Source organism: Castor canadensis, chromosome 16 (genome assembly GCF_047511655.1).
Source record: "Castor canadensis chromosome 16, mCasCan1.hap1v2, whole genome shotgun sequence".
NCBI classification, from domain to species: domain Eukaryota; kingdom Metazoa; phylum Chordata; class Mammalia; order Rodentia; family Castoridae; genus Castor; species Castor canadensis.
The window spans coordinates 51323058-51346269 of record NC_133401.1 but is presented as its reverse complement, the minus strand read 5'-3'; the positions used below and the strand labels follow the sequence as shown (position 1 = coordinate 51346269).

Here is a 23212-nt window from a genome sequence, read left to right as displayed (position 1 = left end):
CACAGAGAAAGATGCTATGTCTAAAAGCAAACAAGAACTGCTGTTTTCCAAGATTTACTACAGGAGCTGCACCCTTCGTGTCAGTTGCTTGCTGTATATTTTGCAAGCTTTATTGACATATTTATTTTCATTTCATTCTACCGGGTTTTGGAGCAGAGATGTTTGGGGAGATTTCACACCCCAATCTTGAAGTAGCCCTGAAGTGTCTTCTAAGATTTTTAGTACTTCTAAAAAGTTTATTCTGCAAAGTCAACTTTAAGCCACAGCCACAAAGGTATGAGCAAAGCACACAGAAGATAGATGTGATGCCCTGAGTTTCATGGTTAACAGGACAGCAAACGAGGATGGCACATGCATCACCACGATGCAGCATCAGCTCCCATTTGTTCTCAAAGCAACACGTGACACTAGTGAGGACCTGCTGTTCCTTTGCTGTGATACCAACTAGGGAAAGCAGCCTAGCTTCCACAATTCTCCATGCTACCCATGTCACAGATGCACATGCAGAGTGGGGATGTGGCTAAGTAGCAGTGCACTTGTCTGGTAATTACTGAGTAATTGTAAAGTAATCTGCCCACACAACAGAAAGAAATGATCACAATTTTTTTAAGTGGTAGCTAAATTGGTACACCTGTGTTGATACATAATTCACATACAATTCATCCACTGAAAATGTAAAACCCCATGGTTTTTAGTATCTTCTCAGGATTGTGGAAACATCATCAACATCAAATTTAGCATTATCAATTGATAAGAGGATCAATTCAGTAAAAATATGTAACAATTATGAGTATGTTTACACCCAACATACATGTATATATGTAATCACCCAAATATCTAAAGGAAATGTTAATAGATCTAGAGAGAACAGACTCCAGTGTAAAAATAGCTAGGGATTTCAGCACCCACTGTCCTCAATGGACAGATTACTCAGGCAGAAAATCAACAAACATCTGAGTTGAACCCTATAATACAGCAAATGAACCTAATGGATATTTACAGCACATTTCACCCAGTTGCACCATAGTACACAGTCTTCTCATCAGCACATGGAATGCTCTCCAAGATAAATCATGTTGAACTACAAATCAAATCTCAAAAATTTTTTCAAAATTGGTTATTGCATCATGTACCAAAGCAGAATTAACAAGAAGAATGAAGAATATTCAAACACATGGAGATTAAGTAACATAAATGACCGGTGGGTAACTGAAAAAATTAAAAGGAAAACAAAAACTTCAAGAAATAAATGGTAATGACAACAGAACAAAGTGTGTGGGATACTGCAAAAGCAATGCTAAGAAGGATGTTTATAGCTGTAAGTACATACATTAAAAATAGAAAGACCTCAAATTTTAAAAGCCTAACTGTATTTGACAGACTCAGAAAAGCAAGAATAAACCAAAACTGGGAGAAGGAAGGAAATAATTAAAATTGAAACTAAAAACACAGAAGACCAATGAAATAATGCTCTTGTAAAAGCTAAGAAACAAATAATACAAACCTTTAGCTAGACTTAAAAAAAGAATACCCAAATAAATAAAATCAGAGCTGATAAAAGAGACATAATATACCATAGAATTATAAAAGATGGTAAGAAGCCATGACAAGTACTTCGCTAAAACACTACAAGAAAAAATGGTTAAATTCCTAAACATATACAACCAAAACTGAATCAAGAAGTAATCTAAATACATCAATAATGAGTAATGAAATTGAAGCAATAATTAAGAATTTCCCAGTGTAAAAAAAGAAAGTCCAGAACTTTATAGCTCTACTGCTGAATTCTACAAAACATTTAAAGAACTACTCCAATTCTTCTTAAAAGATTCCAAAAAGGCTGAAACAGATGAAACTCTGCCAAACTCTTTATGGGGCCAAAATTACCATGATATCAAAATCAGACAAACAGACAAAAAAAAAAAAGAGGATGGAAAGAAGGTCAGTAAGGGGCACCAAAAACACAGTTGGAGAAGAAGAATCACTTCCAGTTCTTTAGCACAGTAGAAGAACATAGGTTAAAAAAAATCTATGATAATCTCAAAATTAGTAGAAGAGTACCAATTTCCAAGACACGAAAATGGTTCAAGTTTGAAGTGATGCAAATGCTAATTATCCTAATTCATTACACATGGTACACAAGTGTTTAATGACCCAGCATACACCATAAAGATGTGCAAATATTATGTCTAAAAATGTCATCTTGGTGTCTGCCCCTCCCCTCTCCGGACCTTTTAGTAAAAAAAATTTTTTAAATCCATGCCTTACCTTGGCTTTCTCTGATGTCTGTTTCCCACCAAAGCCTCCAGAGCCAACGATGAAGACAGAGAACTGATTATAGCATACAAGTTCCTTCCCAGAATAAGAATAGACTATAAAATGAAAGGAATTATTATCAAAAGACAAAACAAGATAACCAAGAAATGCCCAACAATTCCTTTAAAAGTTTCAAAAACAAAATCCAATTACTGAAAGGGTCTGTCTGCATTTTACAAATGACTAAATTTGGATTACAAAGAGATCATTTTAATGTACCAATCCTCAATCTCTGAAAAACATAAAGAGCTTCACAAATCATGTCTTAGTTGAAGTTAGTTTCTCTCGCCTCTTCCTAAGCCTCCCCAACTGCCAATCATATTTCAATTTCTTCCACCACAAACATTTCACACTATTGTCCTGGAAAATGCAAGAAGCCACACTCAAACTTTCAAACATTTTGTTGAAGTATTTAAGAGCACAGCATGTAGAAAAAGAGGCAGGTGGTAAGGGAGTAAAGGATAAGCACCGGGGCTGGAGTCTTGCCTGCTACCAATGTGCCCAGAAAATTAAAATTTCATACTGGCATAAAAAGGCATCTAATAAATGTTTGGTAAATTAACTAATAAATCACTAAATAAGTAAGTGAGCAAGTTAGCAAATAATAATAAGACAGCTCTTCCCTATTAGTGAGTGATTTGGTATTTATCTGTTTTATATCTGGTTCTAAAAACTTTGAAATATGATTTGATATGTATACTAAAGAAAAATCTATTTATAACAAAAATAAGGAGATTAATAGCAATTTGTATTTACAATAAGATTTTTATTTTTATTACACAAGAAACGAGGATTTCTAGCTGGGTGCCAGTGGCTCATGCCTGTACTCCTAGCTACTTAGGAGGTAGAGATCAGGAGGATCCCAGCTCAAAACAAACCCAAGCAAATAGCTTGCAAGACCCTATCTCAAAAATACCCAACACAAAAAGGGTTGATGGAGTAGCTCAAGGTGTAGGCCAGGAGTTCAAGCCCCAGTACTGCAAAAAAGTAAATAAAGAAAAAAAAAATGAAAGAAATTAGGATTCCTAATTTCACCTAATCCATATTTACAATTTCTAATATACTGTGCTGTGTCCCGGTACCAAGCTGTAGTTGGATAAATGAGCAGATCAAGAGAGAATGAAAATTAAAGCAAGGCCACTCATGACCTTCGAGTTATGCTGCATTGGGTACAAGGGTGAGATGACTAACAGAGAACAGGATGATTTTAGTCAAACATTGGCCAACATCTGGAAAACAAGTGTGAAAACCTAAAAACGGAAGGAGGAGAAAGAGGAAGAAAGAAAAAAAGTGAACATACACAGTATTTAAAAGCATCAAAAACATTTTCAATATATTATTAAGTAAAAATAAGGCAAGTTCCAAAACAGATGGTCCCCAACTTACTATGGTTCAACTTAAAATTTTTCAACTTTGCAATGGTGTTAATACTGTCCATCTTCACAAGAAACTGAAAGCCAGATTTTAAATTCTGATTTTCCCCCAAGCTAGCAATATGGTGTGTGAGAATTTCCCACAATGCTGAAGAGCAGCAATATCACCAGCTCCACGAGCCGTGCAGTCACGCAGGGTGAACTGATACTCTGCAGAGCACTGACACAGTGCCAGGCTAGAATGTTCTGAAGGTGAGTAGTATCAAGTGAGTTTCTGATGTAAGTCATTTCCAATTCACCATGGACTTATCAGGATAGGGCCCACGTTAAGTCAAGGAGCCATCTGCATGACCTCCATCAAAATGACAGGGCCTATACTCCAAGAAGCAAGCAGTAATGAATTTCCACTGTTCTTTATTTCTAAATTTTAAACTATTTCTTTTCTTCTTACACTTTAAAATAATTTTAAGCAAGTCTTTAGTTTATATTTAGTTACTTGTACTTTTTTTTTTTTTTTTTTTTTTTTTTTTGGCAGCACTGGGGTTTGAACTAAGGGCCTCACACTTGTCAGGCAGTCGCTCTACCACTTGAGCCACAACATCAGCCATTTTTTTTGTGAAGGGTTTTTTCGAGATAGGGTCTCATGAACTATTTGCCCGGGCTGGCTTTGAATCATGATCCTCCCGATCTCTGCCTCCTGCATAGCTAGGATTACAGGCGTGAGCCTCCGGCGCCCAGCTTAGTTACTGGGATTTCTATCTGTAGTTATTAAACTACTATAATTTTTTTCTCACTGCAGATAAAATGTGACTATGATGTTTAGGCCACATTATGAGTAAAACAGGCTTAAATATCCAAGTCTAGAACACTAATTACCATGTTGACCACAGGATTATTCTTCATGTTCCAAACAGCTAACACAGAAAAGAATATCAACAATATGGCTTAACTAGCAATTGAGAGCTTCTGCAGGAACAATTCTCCTCTATGATTTGTACTGAAGCCACATTTCTCCCCTCTGTGCTTTAGTTATATTGTTTTCATCCACTGAAAATGCCCCACCCTCCCCCTAAGTCATACCCCAGTCTGCTCCCTACACCCCTCCTTCCTTCTTAAAAAGTCAATAAAGCTTTTAAATACTTACCTTGCCATCTTACAAATCAGAAAATAATGCAAATTTATTAATAAATTTCTCTGATAAAGTATTACATTACATACAATGCCTATCAATCTAACAATATTGTTGTAAAAACTGTAAATGAGTTACCATCCAAAAGAATGACAAGGCCAGATCCTTTATCTAGGACATCAGCAATAGATGCTTCACATTTAAATTTTCCTAAAAGGAAAAGTAGCATACATTATTACATAAATAACCCCAGTATTGTGAAACAAAACAAGTGTCCCCAACCCAGGTTCAGTTCTGGTTGGAGACCTCCCTGTGTGCACCTACGTACACTTATAGGTCTCCCATTACAGGGAACCATCCAATGTTCACCTAAGCTCTGGACAAACAAGGATAATGACTTTTCTGTGATTCTACTACCAGCCCTCACTTGACAGAATGCCTGGCACAGAACACTTATTAAGTGAATAATTTCAGACAACTGTTTTCTTGTCTATTTTTCTGTACTTTCCAAAATTTCTGTAATAAACACATTTTATAATTTTGTAAAGACTCAGCTAAATGAGTACTTAGGAGAAGGTTAAATCTGTACTATCAACCAAAACCACAGCTCAGTGAGATGGTTTTTTAGAAATCTGGCATAATAATTACATTTGCATAATACTTAGCTGTTTAAAAGCACTTTATACATACTAATATTTGATGGTCATAGATTCTCAGTCAAGAGACTCAGGTTGCTAGCACTGTTGCAATCTCACTTCCCAGATGAAACAATACATTGTTTTGCACTGATAGCAGAAGTTATCGTACACTCAGAAAACCTAGAGACCAGTACAGCCTGGAGGAGAGTGCACCCTCTGACAGAGGAAGCAGGGTGCTGCTGTCAGGCTTTTCCCTCTGCACCTAAGGTTTGTTGCCCATCATGGCTGCCCTGAGTCAACAATGAGCCAGTGATATGCTGACACCAGCTCCAGTGCTCAGGTCTAGTCTCCAGGGTGCGCTGTGTGACAGACTATGAATGGTAGCCAGGCTTTCCAATCTCTGCAGTCTAAAAAGATTCCAAACCACATAGACCTCAAATTTTGAATACTCACAATTACTGGAAAGTGAACTTTAAAACTCTACAATGGAAATGTACAGACACCACTGAAGACAAGTAATTCGTGGGAAAGATAACTGGCAGCTAAGGAGGTAAAGAAATTATGAGCAGTGTCACCCAGGCCTTCCCATTCATTGCCGCTGAGCATCACCATCATTTAAGAGCATGTCTGATCTTTCTTCATATTCTAAAGCCCCTAAGCACAGAACCTAGTACATTCATACTCCTTTATGACAGTGGTTCCCAAATCAACCACCATACCACAAGACACACAAAACCGCCAAGGCTGGCGTCCAGAATGCACACTTCACTAGAAGTGACAGGTAATATAATGGAATAACTCAGGTGATTGTGCTATGCAGTCAAGTTAGAAAATCTCTTAACACCTAATACAGCGCTTTGTAAATGGTGGGCATCCAGCAGAGGTACAATCAATGCACAATCACCACTGTCTCAGATAAAAAGGGCTGTTCCAAAATGTATGCTATAATATGCTGAAATGAAGCTGATCTACCTTATACAGTAAAAAAACTCATAAAAGTTTTAGTAAAATAAAAAAGATTAAGTAAGACATTAAGGTGGGATTCTAGCTACTTGCTGACCTCCACATTATATACAATGTGAAATGGTAAATAAAGTCTTTTTTGCATTTTACCACTTGACATGTCCAGTGTATAACTGGACAACATTCTGACATCAAAGGAAAGAAACAAATCAAATACATTAAATTATAGTGACACAAAAAAGAAAGGGCTGGGAGTGTGGCTTAAGTGGTAGAGCACCTGCCTTGCAAGCATGAGGCCCTGAGTTCAAATTCCAGACCAGAGGAAAAAAAGAAAGACTAAAAAGAGAAGCCATCATGAGCAAGTAAAATAATGCTGATCAAAGAGAAAAGTGGTGATCAGGTAGCCTTGGTTTTATTTTCTCAAAAAGAAAATAGGGGAAAAAAACATAATTACAAGTTCTACATCTTTTAACATTGCTTACTCTATGAAAGTATCAAGATGAAGAATGAAGAACTGTAACCAGAAGAATGACAGCTAATGATCGTTCATAACCACTAAATTGAGACACACACACACTGTTCTTGCCCATCATTAATAACTCCTTTATTATATAAACAGATAAATTATGTTTATAGAATATGTCATAAAATTATTGATCACAAGACTATTAATGGACAATTTTAAGGTAACTAAAACAGGAAGGTACTAGTTCTTTCTGAGTCACTCTATGCAGTTTAGCACAATGGCAGTTGGGAAGACTGATCAGAAAATTATGGTATTATGGGATTAGTGTGAAGAACTCACCTTCTCTAGGAAGTGGTTTATACAACTCCAAGTAGTGCTCCCCATGAAGAAGCTGTTGTAAGGATAAGAAGACTCTTGTTAGCCAACTTTTTTGTCCCACAGGTCTGCCTGTGAGCACTGGTAGTCACAGAGACATTTTACCGTCCACATGCCCATCTCATATCACTGCTCCCCTACACTGTCTCAGTTAGGCCTCTGCTTCTTAATCATGTGACTCAGAACCCAGTCTAAGGACAGCAGCATTTTTGGAGCAGAGAAGACGTATTTATGTTTTTCCTGGCATTCATGAACCCTTGATGACTAATAATTATGCATTATATGCCAACAGAGACATTCAGACAGGTTGTATTTCCAGTGCTTATAACAGTGCCTATACCATATTAGGCATCCAACAAGTATCTGTTGAACAGAAATGAGCAAATGGGACAGTAATGGCAACTTCAGGTCACACACACCAAACAAAACTGACTCTGAAGATGAACCTTCAAACCATGTTCAAAGGAAATGCACTATAAATGTCAACACTCTCTTTATTGAACTCAGGGCCTCACACTTTAGGCAGGCATGCTACTACCCAGCCATTCTATCAGCCTCCTTTATATAGTATCTTGTACTTAGTAGCCACTTAACCTCAGTGTAGCAAAGCAAAAACACACATACTTAGAAAAAACAATGTGTCAGGAAAAGCAAAACTTAACCCTTACACACAAATGATGTGTTCCCTGTGGTGGGACAGTTCTCTGCCTTCCTTAAAATCCAAAAGGAAGAGGTGGCTTTTGGAAAGTAAATGAAGGACAGTCTGCCTCACTTTGCCATATAGCTTGGAAGCCCAAGGCTAGAAAACTGAGACTAAAGTTTCCAAATGGCTGTCACTCCCAATCAAACTATGAGCAGCATTTATGATTTCTGACTCTAGGAGGGAGTTCTGAAACATTTGTTTAAGTGTTTCACACTTACAGAAGAATGGTGTGCCAAGAATAACATAGGCGAGAAAATAACACAGCAAACTGCCCAGCGCATATTTCTCTCCTTCCAACTTCATCAAACACTCAAAATAAGTCCCCACCTATTCAAATGGAATGGCCACTAGCAACAGGCTAAATGACATAATTTCACAGATCTGCTCATGGCTCTGTGATTCACTCCAAGAACTAAAGGCTTTTCTTACCATTTCTCATTTCTTCCTTCTTCAAAGGCTTTACTCACCTGGCATCTCAAGTGCAATGTCCCTAATATCGCATGGGCTAGCTTTCTAAGTCTCTCCTGGTAGCTTCTCTGCAGCTCTTCAACCTCTTAAACTCTACAGGGCCCTGAAGCTCAGGCCTCTTCCCTACCAGTACTCACAGATTAGGTGATTTCATCTAGCTTAAGTCTTAAACATCCCCTGAAAACTAAGGATCCTGGTCAGACCTTTCCCCTAAACTCTACACTCACTCTCAACTGCCCTTTTTACATCTCCATTTTGATACATAATGAACATCTCAAACTTATCCAAAACCAACTCCTGACCAACCCCATCTTAAAATAAGTGTGTATGAAGCTAGGCATGGTGGCACACACCTGTAATCCCAGAAAGTGTGTGTGATTATATCTACATAATCTCAGTTGTCCAGAACAAACAACTCCCTCACAACTCCTCTTTCCTCCCCTCACACTCAGCCCTTCTGCCTGGATTACTGCAATCTACTCCTCAGTGTTCTCTTACTTCCATGCTTGGCTCCCACACAAACTCTTCTCCACACAGACACAAGCTTGAACCTGGAAGTGAGTGTAGCTGGTTCATGGGACCACTTAGCTTAATCACAGTGTAGGCTGAAGTCCCAACCATGACTACAAGGCCCATTTCTTCTGTCACCCATGCATAGTAAACCTTCCCCACTCCACATCTACTCCACAAGCCAGGTCTGTGCCCCCTCGAGGCTCTAACACTTGTTTTCTCTGCCCCACATACACCTGCCCTGCTAACTTTAGTCCACGTGGTAAAGATTATCACATGCTTCTCAAAAATAAGAAAACTAAAGCCTAGAGAAGTTATTTAACTTTGGTCAAATAGCAAGAAATAGCAGAGGGGATTACTACCATTATGCCTGGGCTGTGGGAATACACAATTGTTTTTCTCTTTTTGCTGGCATTTTAAATGACCTCTCCCATCTTTTATTCTTAAAATGAAAGATCAAAAGATATGCTAAATCATTATTCCTGAACCAACCACTGCAAGCTATTTTATAGTTTTATACATGTTACATATACATGACACATATACATATGGGATGTGACATTTATCAATGTCATTTAAACAAACAGAAGAAAGGTCAAATAAGCATTTCATATGAGGTGTACCTTCACAAAGTTAACCGAAAGCCCAGGAACCTCTGCCAGTCCTCCACCCATCAAAGTCTTCTGAGCCAAGATAACTCCAAAGGTCGGCAGACAGGAGAAGTCAGAACTTCCTTCATACACGAACTTCAGGTCCATTGGTTCTTTGACAGATGCCCCCACTCCCAGGGCATACATAATCGTATCCAGTTGTGTATAATCAGAAGAAAAGGAAGGGAACTTATAGCCAATGGCACTAGCCTAGAGGAAGTTTATAAAAAATTATTTTCTCGTTGACATTTTTGTCAAATCTGAAATTTTAACATCTCAAAACTATTAACTGCTCACACACCTAGTTTTGCTATTAAAAAGATGTGAATAGAGTATCAGTGATAGAGCAGATTTTTTCATTATAGTTCTACTGGGAGTACATTGTGACATTTACAAAAGTTCTTACAACATATCATGGTTGAATTTACCCCCTCCATCGTTCTCCTTTATCCCCTCCCCTCCCCCTATTCCTGGAACACTTTCAACATGTCTCATTTTTCCATTTTCATACATCAGCATAAAATATTTTGCACTATATTCACCCTTGTACACCCTTTCCTTATATCCTCCCACTCCCACTGTTACCAACCCCCACAAACAGGACCTGGTTTGCCTTCCTGTTCTCTTTTTTTGTTAAAAAAAAAATTTTTTTTTGTTTGCTTGAGATCGCTATACAGAGTGTTTCACTGTGACATTTCCATGTATATAAGTAAACAAAAATCAAGTAGACAATGTCTACAACAGGAGTTAATTTACAAGTACTTTTTTTAATCACTTGCTTCTTGCTAACAACTTTACTGTCTCTGATGGTGGAAAGCGCTATTAATTCAGCAACTATGGCTATTCGAAAATCCCAAATACAAAAATCAGGGATAGTGAGTTGCTTTATTTTTTTTTAATTTTTTTAAATTGTTTTATTATTCATATGTGCATACAAGGCTTGGGTCATTTCTCCCCCACCTGCCCCAACCCTCTCCCTTACCACCGACTCCGTCCCCTCCTTTCCCCCCCACCTCCTCAATACCCAGCAGAAACTATTTTGCCCTTATCTCTAATTTTGTTGAAGAGAGAGTATAAGCAATAATAGGAAGGAACAAGGGTTTTTGCTAGTTGAGATAAGGATAGCTATACAGGGAGTTGACTCACGTTAATTTCCTGTGCGTGTGTGTTACCTTCTAGGTTAATTCTTTTTGATCTAACCTTTTCTCTAGTTCCTGGTCCCCGTCTCCTATTGGCCTCAGTTGCTTTTAAGGTATCTGCTTTAGTTTCTCTGCGTTAACGGCAACAAATGCTAGCTGATTTTTTAGGTGTCTTACCTATCCTCACCCCTCCCTTGTATGCTCTAGCTTAATCATATGCTCAAAGTCCAATCTCCTTGTTGTGTTTAAAGTTCGCTGCAAATGGATGTGCAAAACACGACCTGAGTGCCTGTAAATGAGACTGCCTCCTAAGGGTCTTAGTGAGCATGACTGACACTGAGATTTCTGCTGGAGAATTTCCTGTGTCTAACTGGGTGAATGCTATACAACTCAGTCATGATGCTGCAGCTACTGTGTACAGCCCATACCAGGTCATAAAAGAACAATATCCAATCTTCACCCACTTTTATCCTGAAGCAGTGAGTTGGAAAACAAGAAGCAAAAGTTAAGCAGACTTTTTACAATTTTAAAAGGTGGTTAAAGCCACTTCCCACGTGAACTGTAAATAAACACGCCAGCCTGAGAAATCTGGTGCAGTGTCACCTCCCCAAGTGTGCTTGGAAAGGGAAAAGTCTGTAGCAGTGGCTTGAGCCCAGCAGAATTCTAAGTCAACAAAGCATGAGGGGCTAGGTGAATGTTAAGCTCACTCCTGAGATCTGCATAAATAAAGCCTCTAGCAACAGCAGACTGACAACAGTGGGCAGGAGAGCCACAGCCAAAGATAGCCATTCACAGAACTGTCTCCAGACTCTTTTTTTTTCTCTCCCTACCTTTGATGAGAAAACAACCGAACTACACCTGCATGCTGAAAAACTTACTGAAACTGTATTGCACTTGAACTTGGGACACTTTGTGGAGTTTTGTTTTGTGCTGTTTGGTTTTGTTTTGTTTTTTTAGTTTTTTTCCCCTTTGATGAGATAACAACAGAACTACTTCTGAAACACCATCTCCAGGATTGGAGGCTAAGGGACAAACACCAAATTATTAAGACTGAAACTTTATTGCATTTGAACTTGGAGATTTTTTAATATTTATTTGTTTTTTTATTTTTTATTTCCAATCCTGTCTCTCCAATGCCTGTTCAGCTTACTGTTGAATAGTACACAGTCTCTCCCTGTTTATATCTTTGAAATGTTTTTTGTTTGTTTCTTTGGTTTTCTTTCTACTTTTTTATATATTTTTCTCTTTTTCTTTAACTTCTTTGCTTTCAATCTCCTCTCACCCTTCCATTCTAAATATCACCAGTGTTATTATTATAAGCTAGAAAATATTTAATTGCACACAGTACAGGGACAATAACAACACAAAGGGCAGAAGACAGAAAAAACAGGGAAACCAGATCACCACAGCAAAAAATTAGTAAATGAACCAGAGGGAAATGAAGAAAACAGATACTCAGATCCAGACTCCAACAAAATGAAGATAAACTATGCCAAAGGACCCAATGAAGCCCACAAGAATAATCTAAAAGAAGAAATACTACAGGTACTCAAGGAGAATTTTATAGAGATGATACTGGATATGGTCAATCAAAATGTACAGGAGACACTCAAGAAATTCCAAGACAACAAAAATAGAGAATTTGAAAGAGCAAAAGAAGAAATAAAAGAAACCCATAGAAGTACTGTATAAACACCAAAGTGAAACAAAGAACACGATTAATAAAGAGATAAATGAACTCAGGGCGAAAATAGACAACATTAAAGAGGAAGGGACTCAGGATATGGAAAACCTCAGAACAAAGAATGAAACAGAATTGCAAAACAAAATGGAAGGCCAATCCAGCAGAATAGAACAAACAGAAGACAGAATCTCAGAACTCAAAGATGAAAGAGTAATTAAAGGAAAAACCAAAGAACAATTAGATAAACAACACAAGACCTGTGAAGAAAAAAATGCAAAGAACTCAACAACTCCATCAAAACACCAAACCTGAGAATCATGGGCATTAAATAAGGAGAAGATGTGCAAGCAAAGGGAATGCATAATATATTCGACAAAATAATAACAGAAAAATTCCCAAATCTAGAGAAATCTATTTCCATACAGATGCAAGAGGCCTCCAGAACACCAAACAGACCAGATCAAAATAGAATTACCCCACGGCATATCATCATTAAAACAACAAGTTCAGAAACTAGGGAAAGAATATTGGAGGCTGTAAGAGAGAAAAAACAAGTAATATACAAAGGTAAACCCATCAAAATCACAACAGACTCCTCAACAGAAATATTAAAAGCAAGAAGAGCGTGGGGAGAGATCTTCTGGGCACTGAATGAAAATAACTTCAACCCCAGGCACTCCACCCAGCAAAACTATCATTCAAAATAGATGGAGCAATAAAAGTCTTCCATGATAAGCAGAAACTAAAACAATATGTGACCACAAAGCCACCACTACAAAAGATTCTTCAAGGGATTCTGCACGCAGAAAGTAAACCCAACATAACCATGAAAGGGCAGACAGCAACAAACTACAGGAAAAGAAAAAGCAAGACAGTAGAGAGTAACCTCAACTTAGGTACACACAATCAAACCTTCAAACAACTAAGACAACTAAATGACAAGAATCACCACAAAACTATCAGTACTAACGCTTAATGTTAATGGACTACATTCCCCCATCAAAAGGCACCGTTTGACGAAATGGATTAAAAAGGAAGATCCAACAATTTCTTGCTGACAGGAGACCCATCTCACCGACAGAAATAAGCATAGGCTTAGGATCAAAGGCTGCAAGAAGATTTACTAAGCCAATGGCCCCCGAAAACAGGCAGGAGTAGCAATACTTATCTCTGACAAAGTAGACTTCAAACCTACATTGATTAAACGAGATAAAGAAGGACATTCCATACTAATAAAAGGGGAAACAGACCAAATGGAAAAAACAATTATCAACCTGTATGCACCCAACGTCAACAAACACGATATCATCAAACATACCCTGAAAGACCTAAAAGGATATATTAACTCCAACACAGTGGTTGTGGGAGAATTTTACCACCCCATTATCATTAATAGATAGGCCATCCAAACAAAAAAATCAATAAAAAATCCTAGATCTAAAATATACAATAGATCAAATGAACCTAGTTGATGTCTACAGAACATTTCATCCAACTTCTACACAATATACATTCTTCTCAGCAGCCCATGGAACCTTCTCCAAAATAGATCATATCCTAGGGCACAAAGCAAGTCTCAGCAAATATAAGAAAATAGAAATTATACCATGCATTCTATCTCATCACAATGCAATAAAACTAGAACTCAACAAAAGTAAAGACAAAAAACATGCAAACAGCTGGAAATTGAATAACTCATTACTTAATGAACAATGAGTCACTGATGACATAAAAGAGGATATTAGAAAGTTCCTGGAAGTCAATGAAAATGAAAACACAACCTACCAGAACCTGTCAACACAGCAAAGGCAGTCCTGAGAGGAAAGTTTATAGCCATGAGTGCATGTATTAAAAAGACTGAAAGATCCCAAATCAACGACCTAATGATACATCTCAAATTCCTAGAAAAACAAGAACAAGCAAATCCCAAGACAAATAGAAGGAGAGAAATAATAAAAATAAGAGCTAAAATCAATCAAACAGACACCAAAAAAATCATACAAAGAATTAATGAAACAAAGAGTTGGTTCTTTGAAAAAATAAACAAGATCAACAGACCCCCTAGCAAACCTGACTAAAATGAGGAGAGAAAAAACCCAAATTAGTAGAATGAGGAAAGCAAAACAGGAGGTAACAACAAACACAATGGAAGTCCAGGAAATCATCAGACTACTTCGAAAACCTATATTCAAATAAATTTGAAAATCAAAAAGAAATGGACAGATTTCTAGATACATATGATCATCCAAAACTGAACCAAGAGGATATTAACACCTGAATAGATGTATAACACAAAATGAAATTGAAGCAGCAATCAAGAGTCTCCCCAAAAAGAAAAGTCCAGGACCTGATGGATTCTCTGCTGAATTCTATCAGACCTTTAAAGAAGAACTGATACCAACCCTCCTTAAACTGTTTCACGAAATAGAAAGGGAAGGAAAACTGCCAAACACATTTTATGAAGCCAGTATTACACTTGTCCCAAAACCAGGCAAAGACACCTCCAAAAAGGAGAACTATAGGCCAATCTGCTTAATGAACATTGATGCAAAAATCCTCAACAAAATAATGGCAAACCAAATTCAACAACACATCAAAAAGACTATTCACCACAACCAAGTAGGCTTCATCCCAGGGATGCAGGGGTGGTTCAACATATGAAAATCAATAAACGTAATAAACCACATTAACAGAAACAAAGACAAAAAACACTTGATCATCTCAATAGATGCAGAAAAAGCCTTTGATAAGAGCCAACACCATTTCATGATAAAAGCTCTAAGAAAACTAGGAATAGAAGGAAAGTAACTCAACATTATAAAAGCTATATATGACGAACCTACAGCCAGCATTATACTTAATGGAGAAAAACTGAAACCATTCCCTCTAAAATCAGGAACCAGACAAGGATGCCCACTATCTCCACTCCTATTCAACATAGTACTGGAATTCCTAGCCAGAGCAATTAGGCAAGAAGAAGGAATAAAAGGAATACAAATAGGTAAAGAAACTGTCAAAATATCCCTATTTGCAGATGACATGATCCTATACCTTAAAGACCCAAAAAACTCTACTCCAAAGCTCCTAGACACCATCAATAGCTAAGCAAGGTAGCAGGATATAAAATCAACATAGAAAAATCATTAGCATTTCTATACACTAACAATGAGCAAACTGAAAAAGAATGTATAAAAACAATTCCATTTACAATAGCCTCAAAAAAAATCAAATACCTAGGTGTAAACCTAACAAAAGATGTGAAAGACCTCTACAAGGAGAACTATACACTTCTGAAGAAAGAGACTGAGGAAGACTATAGAAAGTGGAGAGATCTCCCATGCTCATGGATTGGTAGAATCAACATAGTAAAAATGTCGATATTCCCAAAAGTAATCTACATGTTTAATGCAATTCCCATCAAAATTCCAATGACATTCATTAAAGAGATCAAAAAATCTACTGTGAAATTTATATGGAAACACAGGAAGCCACGAATAGCCAAGGCAATACTCAGTCAAAAGAACAATGCAGGAGGTATCACAATACCTGACTTCAAACTATATTACAAAGCAGTAACAATAAAAACAGCATGGTACTGGCACAAAAACAGACATGAAGACCAGTGGAACAGAATAGAGGATCCAGATATGAAGCCATACAACTATAACCAACTTGTCTTTGACAAAGTTGCTAAAAATATACGATGGAGAAATAGCAGCCTCTTCAACAAAAACTGCTGGGAAAACTGGTTAGCAGTCTGCAAAAAACTGAAACTAGATCCATGTATATCACCCTATGCCAAGATTAACTCAAAATGGATCAAGGATCTTAATATCAGACCACAAACTCTAAAGTGGATATAGGAAAGAGTAGGAAATACTCTGGAGTTAGTAGGTATAGGTAAGAACTTTCTCAACGAGACCCCAGCAGCACAGCAACTAAGAGATAGCATAGATAAATGGGACCTCATAAAACTAAAAAGCTTCTGTTCATCAAAAGAAATGGTCTCTAAACTGAAGAGAACACCCACAGAGTGGGAGAAAATATTTGCCAGCTATACATCAGGCAAAGGACTGATAACCAGAATATATAGGGAACTTAAAAAACTAAATTCTCCCAAAATTAATGAACCAATAAAGAAATGGGCAAATGAACTAAACAGAACTTTCTCAAATGAAGAAATCCAAATGGCCAAAAAACACATGAAAAAATGCTCACCATCTCTAGCAATAAAGGAAATGCAAATTAAAACCACACTAAGATTCCACCTCACCCCTGTTAGAATAGCCATCATTAGCAACACCACTAACAACGGGTGTTGGTGAGGATGCAGGGAAAAAGGAACCCTCTTACACTGTTGGTGGGAATGTAAACTAGTACTACCACTCTGGAAAAAAATTTGGAGGCTACTTAAAAAGCTAAACATTTATCTACCATTTGATCCAGCAATACCACTCTTGGGGATATACCCAAAAGAATGTGACTCAGGTTACTCCAGAGGCACCTGCACACCCATGTTTATTGCAGCACTATTCACAATAGCCAAGTTATGGAAACAGCCAAGATGCCCCATTACTGACGAATGGATCAAGAAAATGTGGTATTTATACACAATGGAATTTTATGCAGCCATGAAGAAGAACGAAATGTTATCATTTGCTGGTAAATGGATGGAATTGGAGAACATCATTCTGATTGAGGTTAGCCTGGCCCAAAAGACCAAAAATCATATGTTCTCCCTCAATTGTGGACATCAGATCAATGGCAAACACAACAAGCGGATTGGACTTTGATCACAAGATAAAAGTGAGAGCACACAAGGGAGATAAGAGGATAGGTAAGACACCTAAAAAACTAAATAGCATTTGTTGCCCTCAACGCAGAGAAACTGAAGCAGATACCTTAAAAGCAACTGAGGCCAATAGAAGAAGGGGACCAGGAACTAGAGAAAAGGTTAGTTGAAGAAGAATTAACCCAGAAGGTAACACACATGCATAGGAAATCCATGTGAGTCAACTCCCTATATAGCTATCCTTATCTCAACTAGCAAAAACCCTTGGTCCTTCCTATTATTGCTTTTACTCTTTCTACAACAAAACTAGAGATAAGGGCAAAATAGTTTCTGCCGGGTATGGATGGGGTGGGTGGGGGGAGAGGCTGGGGGCAGAGTTGAGGGTAAGGGAGGGGGTGGAGGAAGGGGGAGAAGTGACCCAAACATTGTATGCACATATGAATAAAAAAAAAAGGTGGTTAAAAAAAAAAACAGGGCTAGGGATATAACTCAGAGGTACAGTGCTTGTATGCTTAGCATGAAAAGCCCTGGGTTAGAATCCCAGTACCGAAAAGGAAAACAGGAAGACTATGTAACAGAAAAAAAAATGTGGCCCTAAAGCCTAAAATACTTACTGCATGATCTCTATTAAAAGTAAAATCCCAATCATATGAACTGAATACTCTCAGACTTAAAGTTGGATTCCTAATTTTATTCTTCACTATGACCCCCTGGGTCACAAACACCATAATCTAATGTAGCAAATTATTCACTTTTTGCTGTTGTCCACTACACTTCTCTTTCACAGAACAAGTGCAGGAAATAGTAAATGGACACATTTCACATAAGCTACAACCATAATTCTATCAGTACTTCTGACACAATGAGAAGCTTCATACTTGTATCCTTGTTGAACTATTTTCGAAGCACAACTGGTCGATACTTTCCTTATAGGAACTGACCTGGAAGAATAATCTCTAAAATAAACACCCTTTTCTAAAGAGTTAGAAAAACAGTGACAGAAAGAGGATTATCAATGATGGATTATCAGTGGAGGGCTATCAAGAAAAAGAATGACACCTGTCGAACAGCAGTAGGAAACAAAGTTTCACTTAGCATCCAGCTTATATTCTTTCATTCTATCAATATTTAGAACAGATTTCACAAAAATATTTGTGTTCTTATCAATAGATTAATAGCTTAGAAAATAATTTTTTGTAAAAAGAAAAACATGTTTTGGAATTGTTTACAACTCAAAATTTTGCTGATTGCTACAATTTTCAAGAGAGGTATAAAGTTTTCTGTTTGTTAGGTGAAGAGGAAACACAGCAAGGAACTTGCAGCACAGAACCTCTGAGTCATACTGTGTCACCCTGTGGTCCCTCCAATAGGCTTCCACAAAATTCTAATTTATTTAGTCAAGTTAAATTTATTCTTGAAGAGACAAAGAGGTGTGAACGGACAGAGGAGAAGTGCATGGAAGGTTGACAGGTAGCACGCACAGATGCCAAGACTGGGTAATGGTTTCACCTCAAGTCTTTTCTACCAGTGTGGTAACTCCTTATTTCCTCTTCCATCCAGTACCTTCCTGAGTTAATTTTCAAATACCAATGAAAAGTCGAGGGAGAGGTAGCTAAAGCATTAGTCAGCCAACTAACTTGATTCATCATACCCCCAAAGAAAGATTACCAAAAATTGTATCAAGTAAAGAACATCTACCCCTCCGAAAAGTATGGAAAGGGTAGGCTACCTTCCAGTCTCCTACCCCACTGACATCAGGAAGAACCTTAGAAGCCAATACCCAATTGGTCTGATCTCCTTTCAAGGCATCCGCCACCAGGAGGAAGAAAAGCAGGGTGTGGTACAGAGAAATCCAAGAGAGGGACAGGGACAAGTTGGAAGAAAGAATAAAGCCACCTTCTCATGTGCTTTAAATGTTGTGAGTGTCCTGTAGGTCAGAATCAGACTTTTTCTAAAGTCAACCATAAATAGTTTCTGAATTAATCTTCTATTTTAAATGGAATGTGCCAGTGCTTCTCTCATTACTGTGGATGAAAGAGAGTGACTATTTTAGAAGAGAGAGAGAGAGGAAGGAGGACACATCTCCAGAGAAGACAGACCCTGAAGTGGAAGCACTTACAAATCCTGTTGTGGTGGAAGATGCTGCGTGGCTGGTATGATTTGTTGAAACTCCTCCTTCTGAATCAACTTTATGTAAGACTTCAATTATACCACTCGTTGATTCTACAATTAAGAGAAATAATAAAAATAGTGCTCAGTTTAAACTGTGGCCAAAAAAAGCTGCAGTATGCTACATGACCACTGCTACAAGCTCCCATCATGGCTACTAAGAACTGCATATGGAAGACATGCAGATCAAAGCAGCTACATGTCCTCATGGGCAACAAGGCTCTAACAACATTACAGACTCTACCATGAGCAGACTCTTCCATTAGAGGTGACCACTAGTGGAGAGGCCTCATGTGTACTACCCCCTCTCTTCAGATTGCCTTAAGGGGGTACCTTGAGACAAAACACAGTGACAGAGAATCTGAATTGACTGACTTGGCTCAAACACTGGCTCCTTTATCTTTCCTGAGATTTAGTTCCCTCTTTTATAAAATGAAAACACTGGATTAGGTGCTCTGGAAAGTCAACACTTATAGAAAAGACGTTACTTGTTTTTAAGATGCTCCCTGTATTAGAGGTCTCTTTCACTTACAATTACACAATTGTTTTTTTTTATAATAGTCTAATACTTTTGAGGAAGAAATATTTGAGGCAGAAATAAAAGAGAGTTTTCAATGTCTTTTTTCCCTTTTTCTTTCATTCATTTTCATAGAACAAATTTATCCCAGCTATCAAAATATAAAATACAAAAATGCAACGATCTATAACAATTTTGTTGTCATCTTACAGAAAAGACACACTGAAAATTTCAGTGAGTGTACAAGCAGGTAGGAAAATATAGTTAAGAAGAAAAAAATTCAAAGTCATTTTCAGTCAAGTCATTCTTCTGTCAAGCTTTAAGTATAAAATTACTAAAATGAAAATGTTTTTCTATAAAATGGCCCTGACTCATGAGCTTTCTCAGACACTTCTTTTAAAATTCATTACTAAGTTTATATGTGAGTATACTAGAAAAGAATAATGTGAACTTTATTTAGTATCTACTCTTATGGGCCTATCATAGATTAGCAAATAATTTATCAGGCATTTACTAAATCCCTTCTATGAGTGCAGCACTATGCTGATGCCAAATGTAAGAGAATTACCTGTATGTACAATTAATATATGCTAACATATAAATAAAAATAAATAAGAATTACATAGTCTGGGGGTATAACTCGGTGGTAGAGTGCTTTCCTAGCATACCTAAGGCCCTAGCACCCCATCCACCATAAAAGAAAGAAAGAAAAGAAAAGAAAGAATTACATGTAAGATCATCTCTGCCTCAAAGGAATTTACCATGTGGTTAAGAAACCAAACGTTCATGAAACAAATCAGCAGAAAGCAGTCACAATTAAATCTTTAAGTGGTAGAAATTAACAGAAACATCAGTGTATCTCAAAATATCTGGGAAGGTTTTGCTGAACACCTAGGTCTTGAGTCTTTCTAAAGAAAGTACTAAAATCATGCAGAGGTGATAAGGAGAAGAAGAGGTATGGTAGAGAAACAGTAGCCTACTGAGTGCTTATGGAAATAGGAGACCTGTGACAGATGATTCAAGTGTCGATGTCACCACTGTCAAGGCAGAAGACAAGTTCATGGATTGGGAGGGAGTGCTTGCTGCCTCTGGCTCCCTGACCAGGGCTACATAGCATGGGACTCTCACCTTGGACGCTCTGAGGCTTGCTGGCATCACTAAAGTCACAGATCTTCTCCCAGTTAGCTTTCACTGCCTCAGGAGTCATTAGCTGATTCCTCTGTCTTACAATGGCTCCAAGGGTCCGCTCCCAGCGCACTGATTAGAAACAAAACTAACACACTGAGCACGTAGGTTAAGAGGGAGACAGAAAGCAAGAAAAAGGAAATGTAAGAGCTTTACTAAACATTTTTAAATGTATTTTTCTAAAGAAATATTTGAAGCTAAAAGGAAAAACTTCTGACTATGCCAGGTGTATAAAAGGCAGAATATCATGGTGAATCTGAAAAGTCAAATTACACAATAATCCTCATGACCACAGGTTACTCAGGTAAGGATTTATAAAATGGTAATTAATAGAATAAACCTTTGCTGGGTAGCAAGTTGATGTCTAGGAGTGACAAAAAGGTTACAGATACCAGTTAACAAAAAATTAATATATTGGGTGGTCACAAATAATTCTCCCTGTCCCTCCTCTGCTTTTCTTCCATTTTCACAAGAAGTCTACTGCTACTTAAGTTTCATTAGGAGAATTTGACATTGTTTTCCTTTTAAAAATCCATAGTAATAGATAACCAGTGGCAGGCAGACCTTTCCTACTTAATCACCAGATACAGCTTTTATTGCTACCTACCTTCCTACTTTAAATGGGTATCACTTTAACACGTGAAGAGAAGGGTCACTAATGGTAAAAATACTGGTGTCTACAGTATGCCCAACAATGTCCTCCTGTGATGGCAACCTTTCATATAACTCAATGACCTATGTGATTAATTTTGATACCAGCAGCCAATTGAAAACAAGTAGAAATACTGGAATCTTTACATTTTTAAAAATGATACAGAGCAACTATTAAATTTGGAGCTCACAAGATTTGAAAGGTAGAACAAAAGAGCACTGAAGCCAAATGAATTGGCTTGAGGGAAAAGAGGACAACTCCCATGGTTCAGATCAGGTGCAATTCCTGTCTTAGGAAGGTGTCCAGTGTGACTCCTCCCTCTCTCCTGACATCTCATGCTTTAGAAAAGAGTTACACGAGAGAAGTGGAGAGCCTGCTTGCTGCGCTATCTAGGATGGATTCTTCCCACCTTTTAAAGTATGTGGAACACCAGAGACACTAGAGAATGAACATCAATGTGAAGACTGTGCTGTCTGAACGAAGAGCCAGTTCTGAAGAGACAGAATATGTGCTGAACAGGCTGACTGCCTACAGGGAGAACAGAGCATCTTGAAAGTGCCACAGGCCAAGGGCTGTGCATTAGCAAGCCTGTTGCTGTGACAAAGTCCACATATGAAAGTGCTACACTGGTCCAGTGACTAGGCATTTGACAAGACCCTTATGAATGAGGTCTACCAGATATGCAGGTCTAAAGACAGGGAAATAACCTATGGCAAACCAAAACCCAATGGAGACTTACATTTTCCAATCCATCCTGCTCCAACCTAGCAAAAAGAAAAGAACAATCATCAATTAACATTAAATAATTAACAGAATTTATTTAACACAGAGACAGCTATCTTAGCAGGAGCATTAGAATACTGGAGGGTTAGATGTTTGCAAAGCCTGTAGCTACATGACTGCAATACTCAGATTACCAGGGCCAAGACCTATGCTGCACAGAGTGGTAGAAATGCACATGATAGCAAAGAGTGACTCTGATGGCAGAAGCCCGACACCAGTCTACGGACCAGCTGGCAAATCACCACCCTTAACCAGAGAGTCCTCACATGTAAAATAAGAGTATTAACAAATATTTTATGTGGTCACCATGAAGTTTAAACAATATAAATAGTACATACTACAGGCTTGAAATAAATGTTCTTCTAGAAAGAACTAAAAACAAATGTCAAAGCCAAAGAGAGCATTTGATATAATGAACTTTATATACTCATTTTAGTAAAACCTGTATATAGTGATAAGGCAAATTACCAAACATTAACTGCCACACAGAAAATTAATTTTTCAGCCACACGCCAGGGGCTCATGCCTGATCCTAGCTACTAGGGAGGTAGAGATCAGGAAGATCATGATTTGAGGCCAGCCCAGGCAAAAAAGTCCATGAGACCTGTCTCAATAGAAACAGCTGGGCGTGGTGGCATGCACCTGTCATCCCAGGTACCATGGCAGGCATAAATAGGAGGACAGTGGTGCAGGCCAGCCT

General features: G+C 37.9%; 1 protein-coding gene across 1 annotated transcript in view; it reads right to left on the bottom strand.

The window, feature by feature from the left end:
- Positions 1 to 23212, bottom strand: part of Hsd17b4 (hydroxysteroid 17-beta dehydrogenase 4) — an 84849-nt gene that overhangs the window by 25806 nt on the left and 35831 nt on the right. The window contains exons 10-16 of the mRNA XM_074057024.1: positions 22469 to 22493; positions 21021 to 21149; positions 19326 to 19429; positions 9565 to 9801; positions 7225 to 7276; positions 4957 to 5028; positions 2269 to 2372 (exon numbers count right to left, since the gene is read on the bottom strand). Of these exons, the coding sequence (XP_073913125.1) occupies positions 2269 to 2372; positions 4957 to 5028; positions 7225 to 7276; positions 9565 to 9801; positions 19326 to 19429; positions 21021 to 21149; positions 22469 to 22493 (723 nt within the window). The remainder of the gene's footprint in view (positions 1 to 2268; positions 2373 to 4956; positions 5029 to 7224; positions 7277 to 9564; positions 9802 to 19325; positions 19430 to 21020; positions 21150 to 22468; positions 22494 to 23212) is intronic.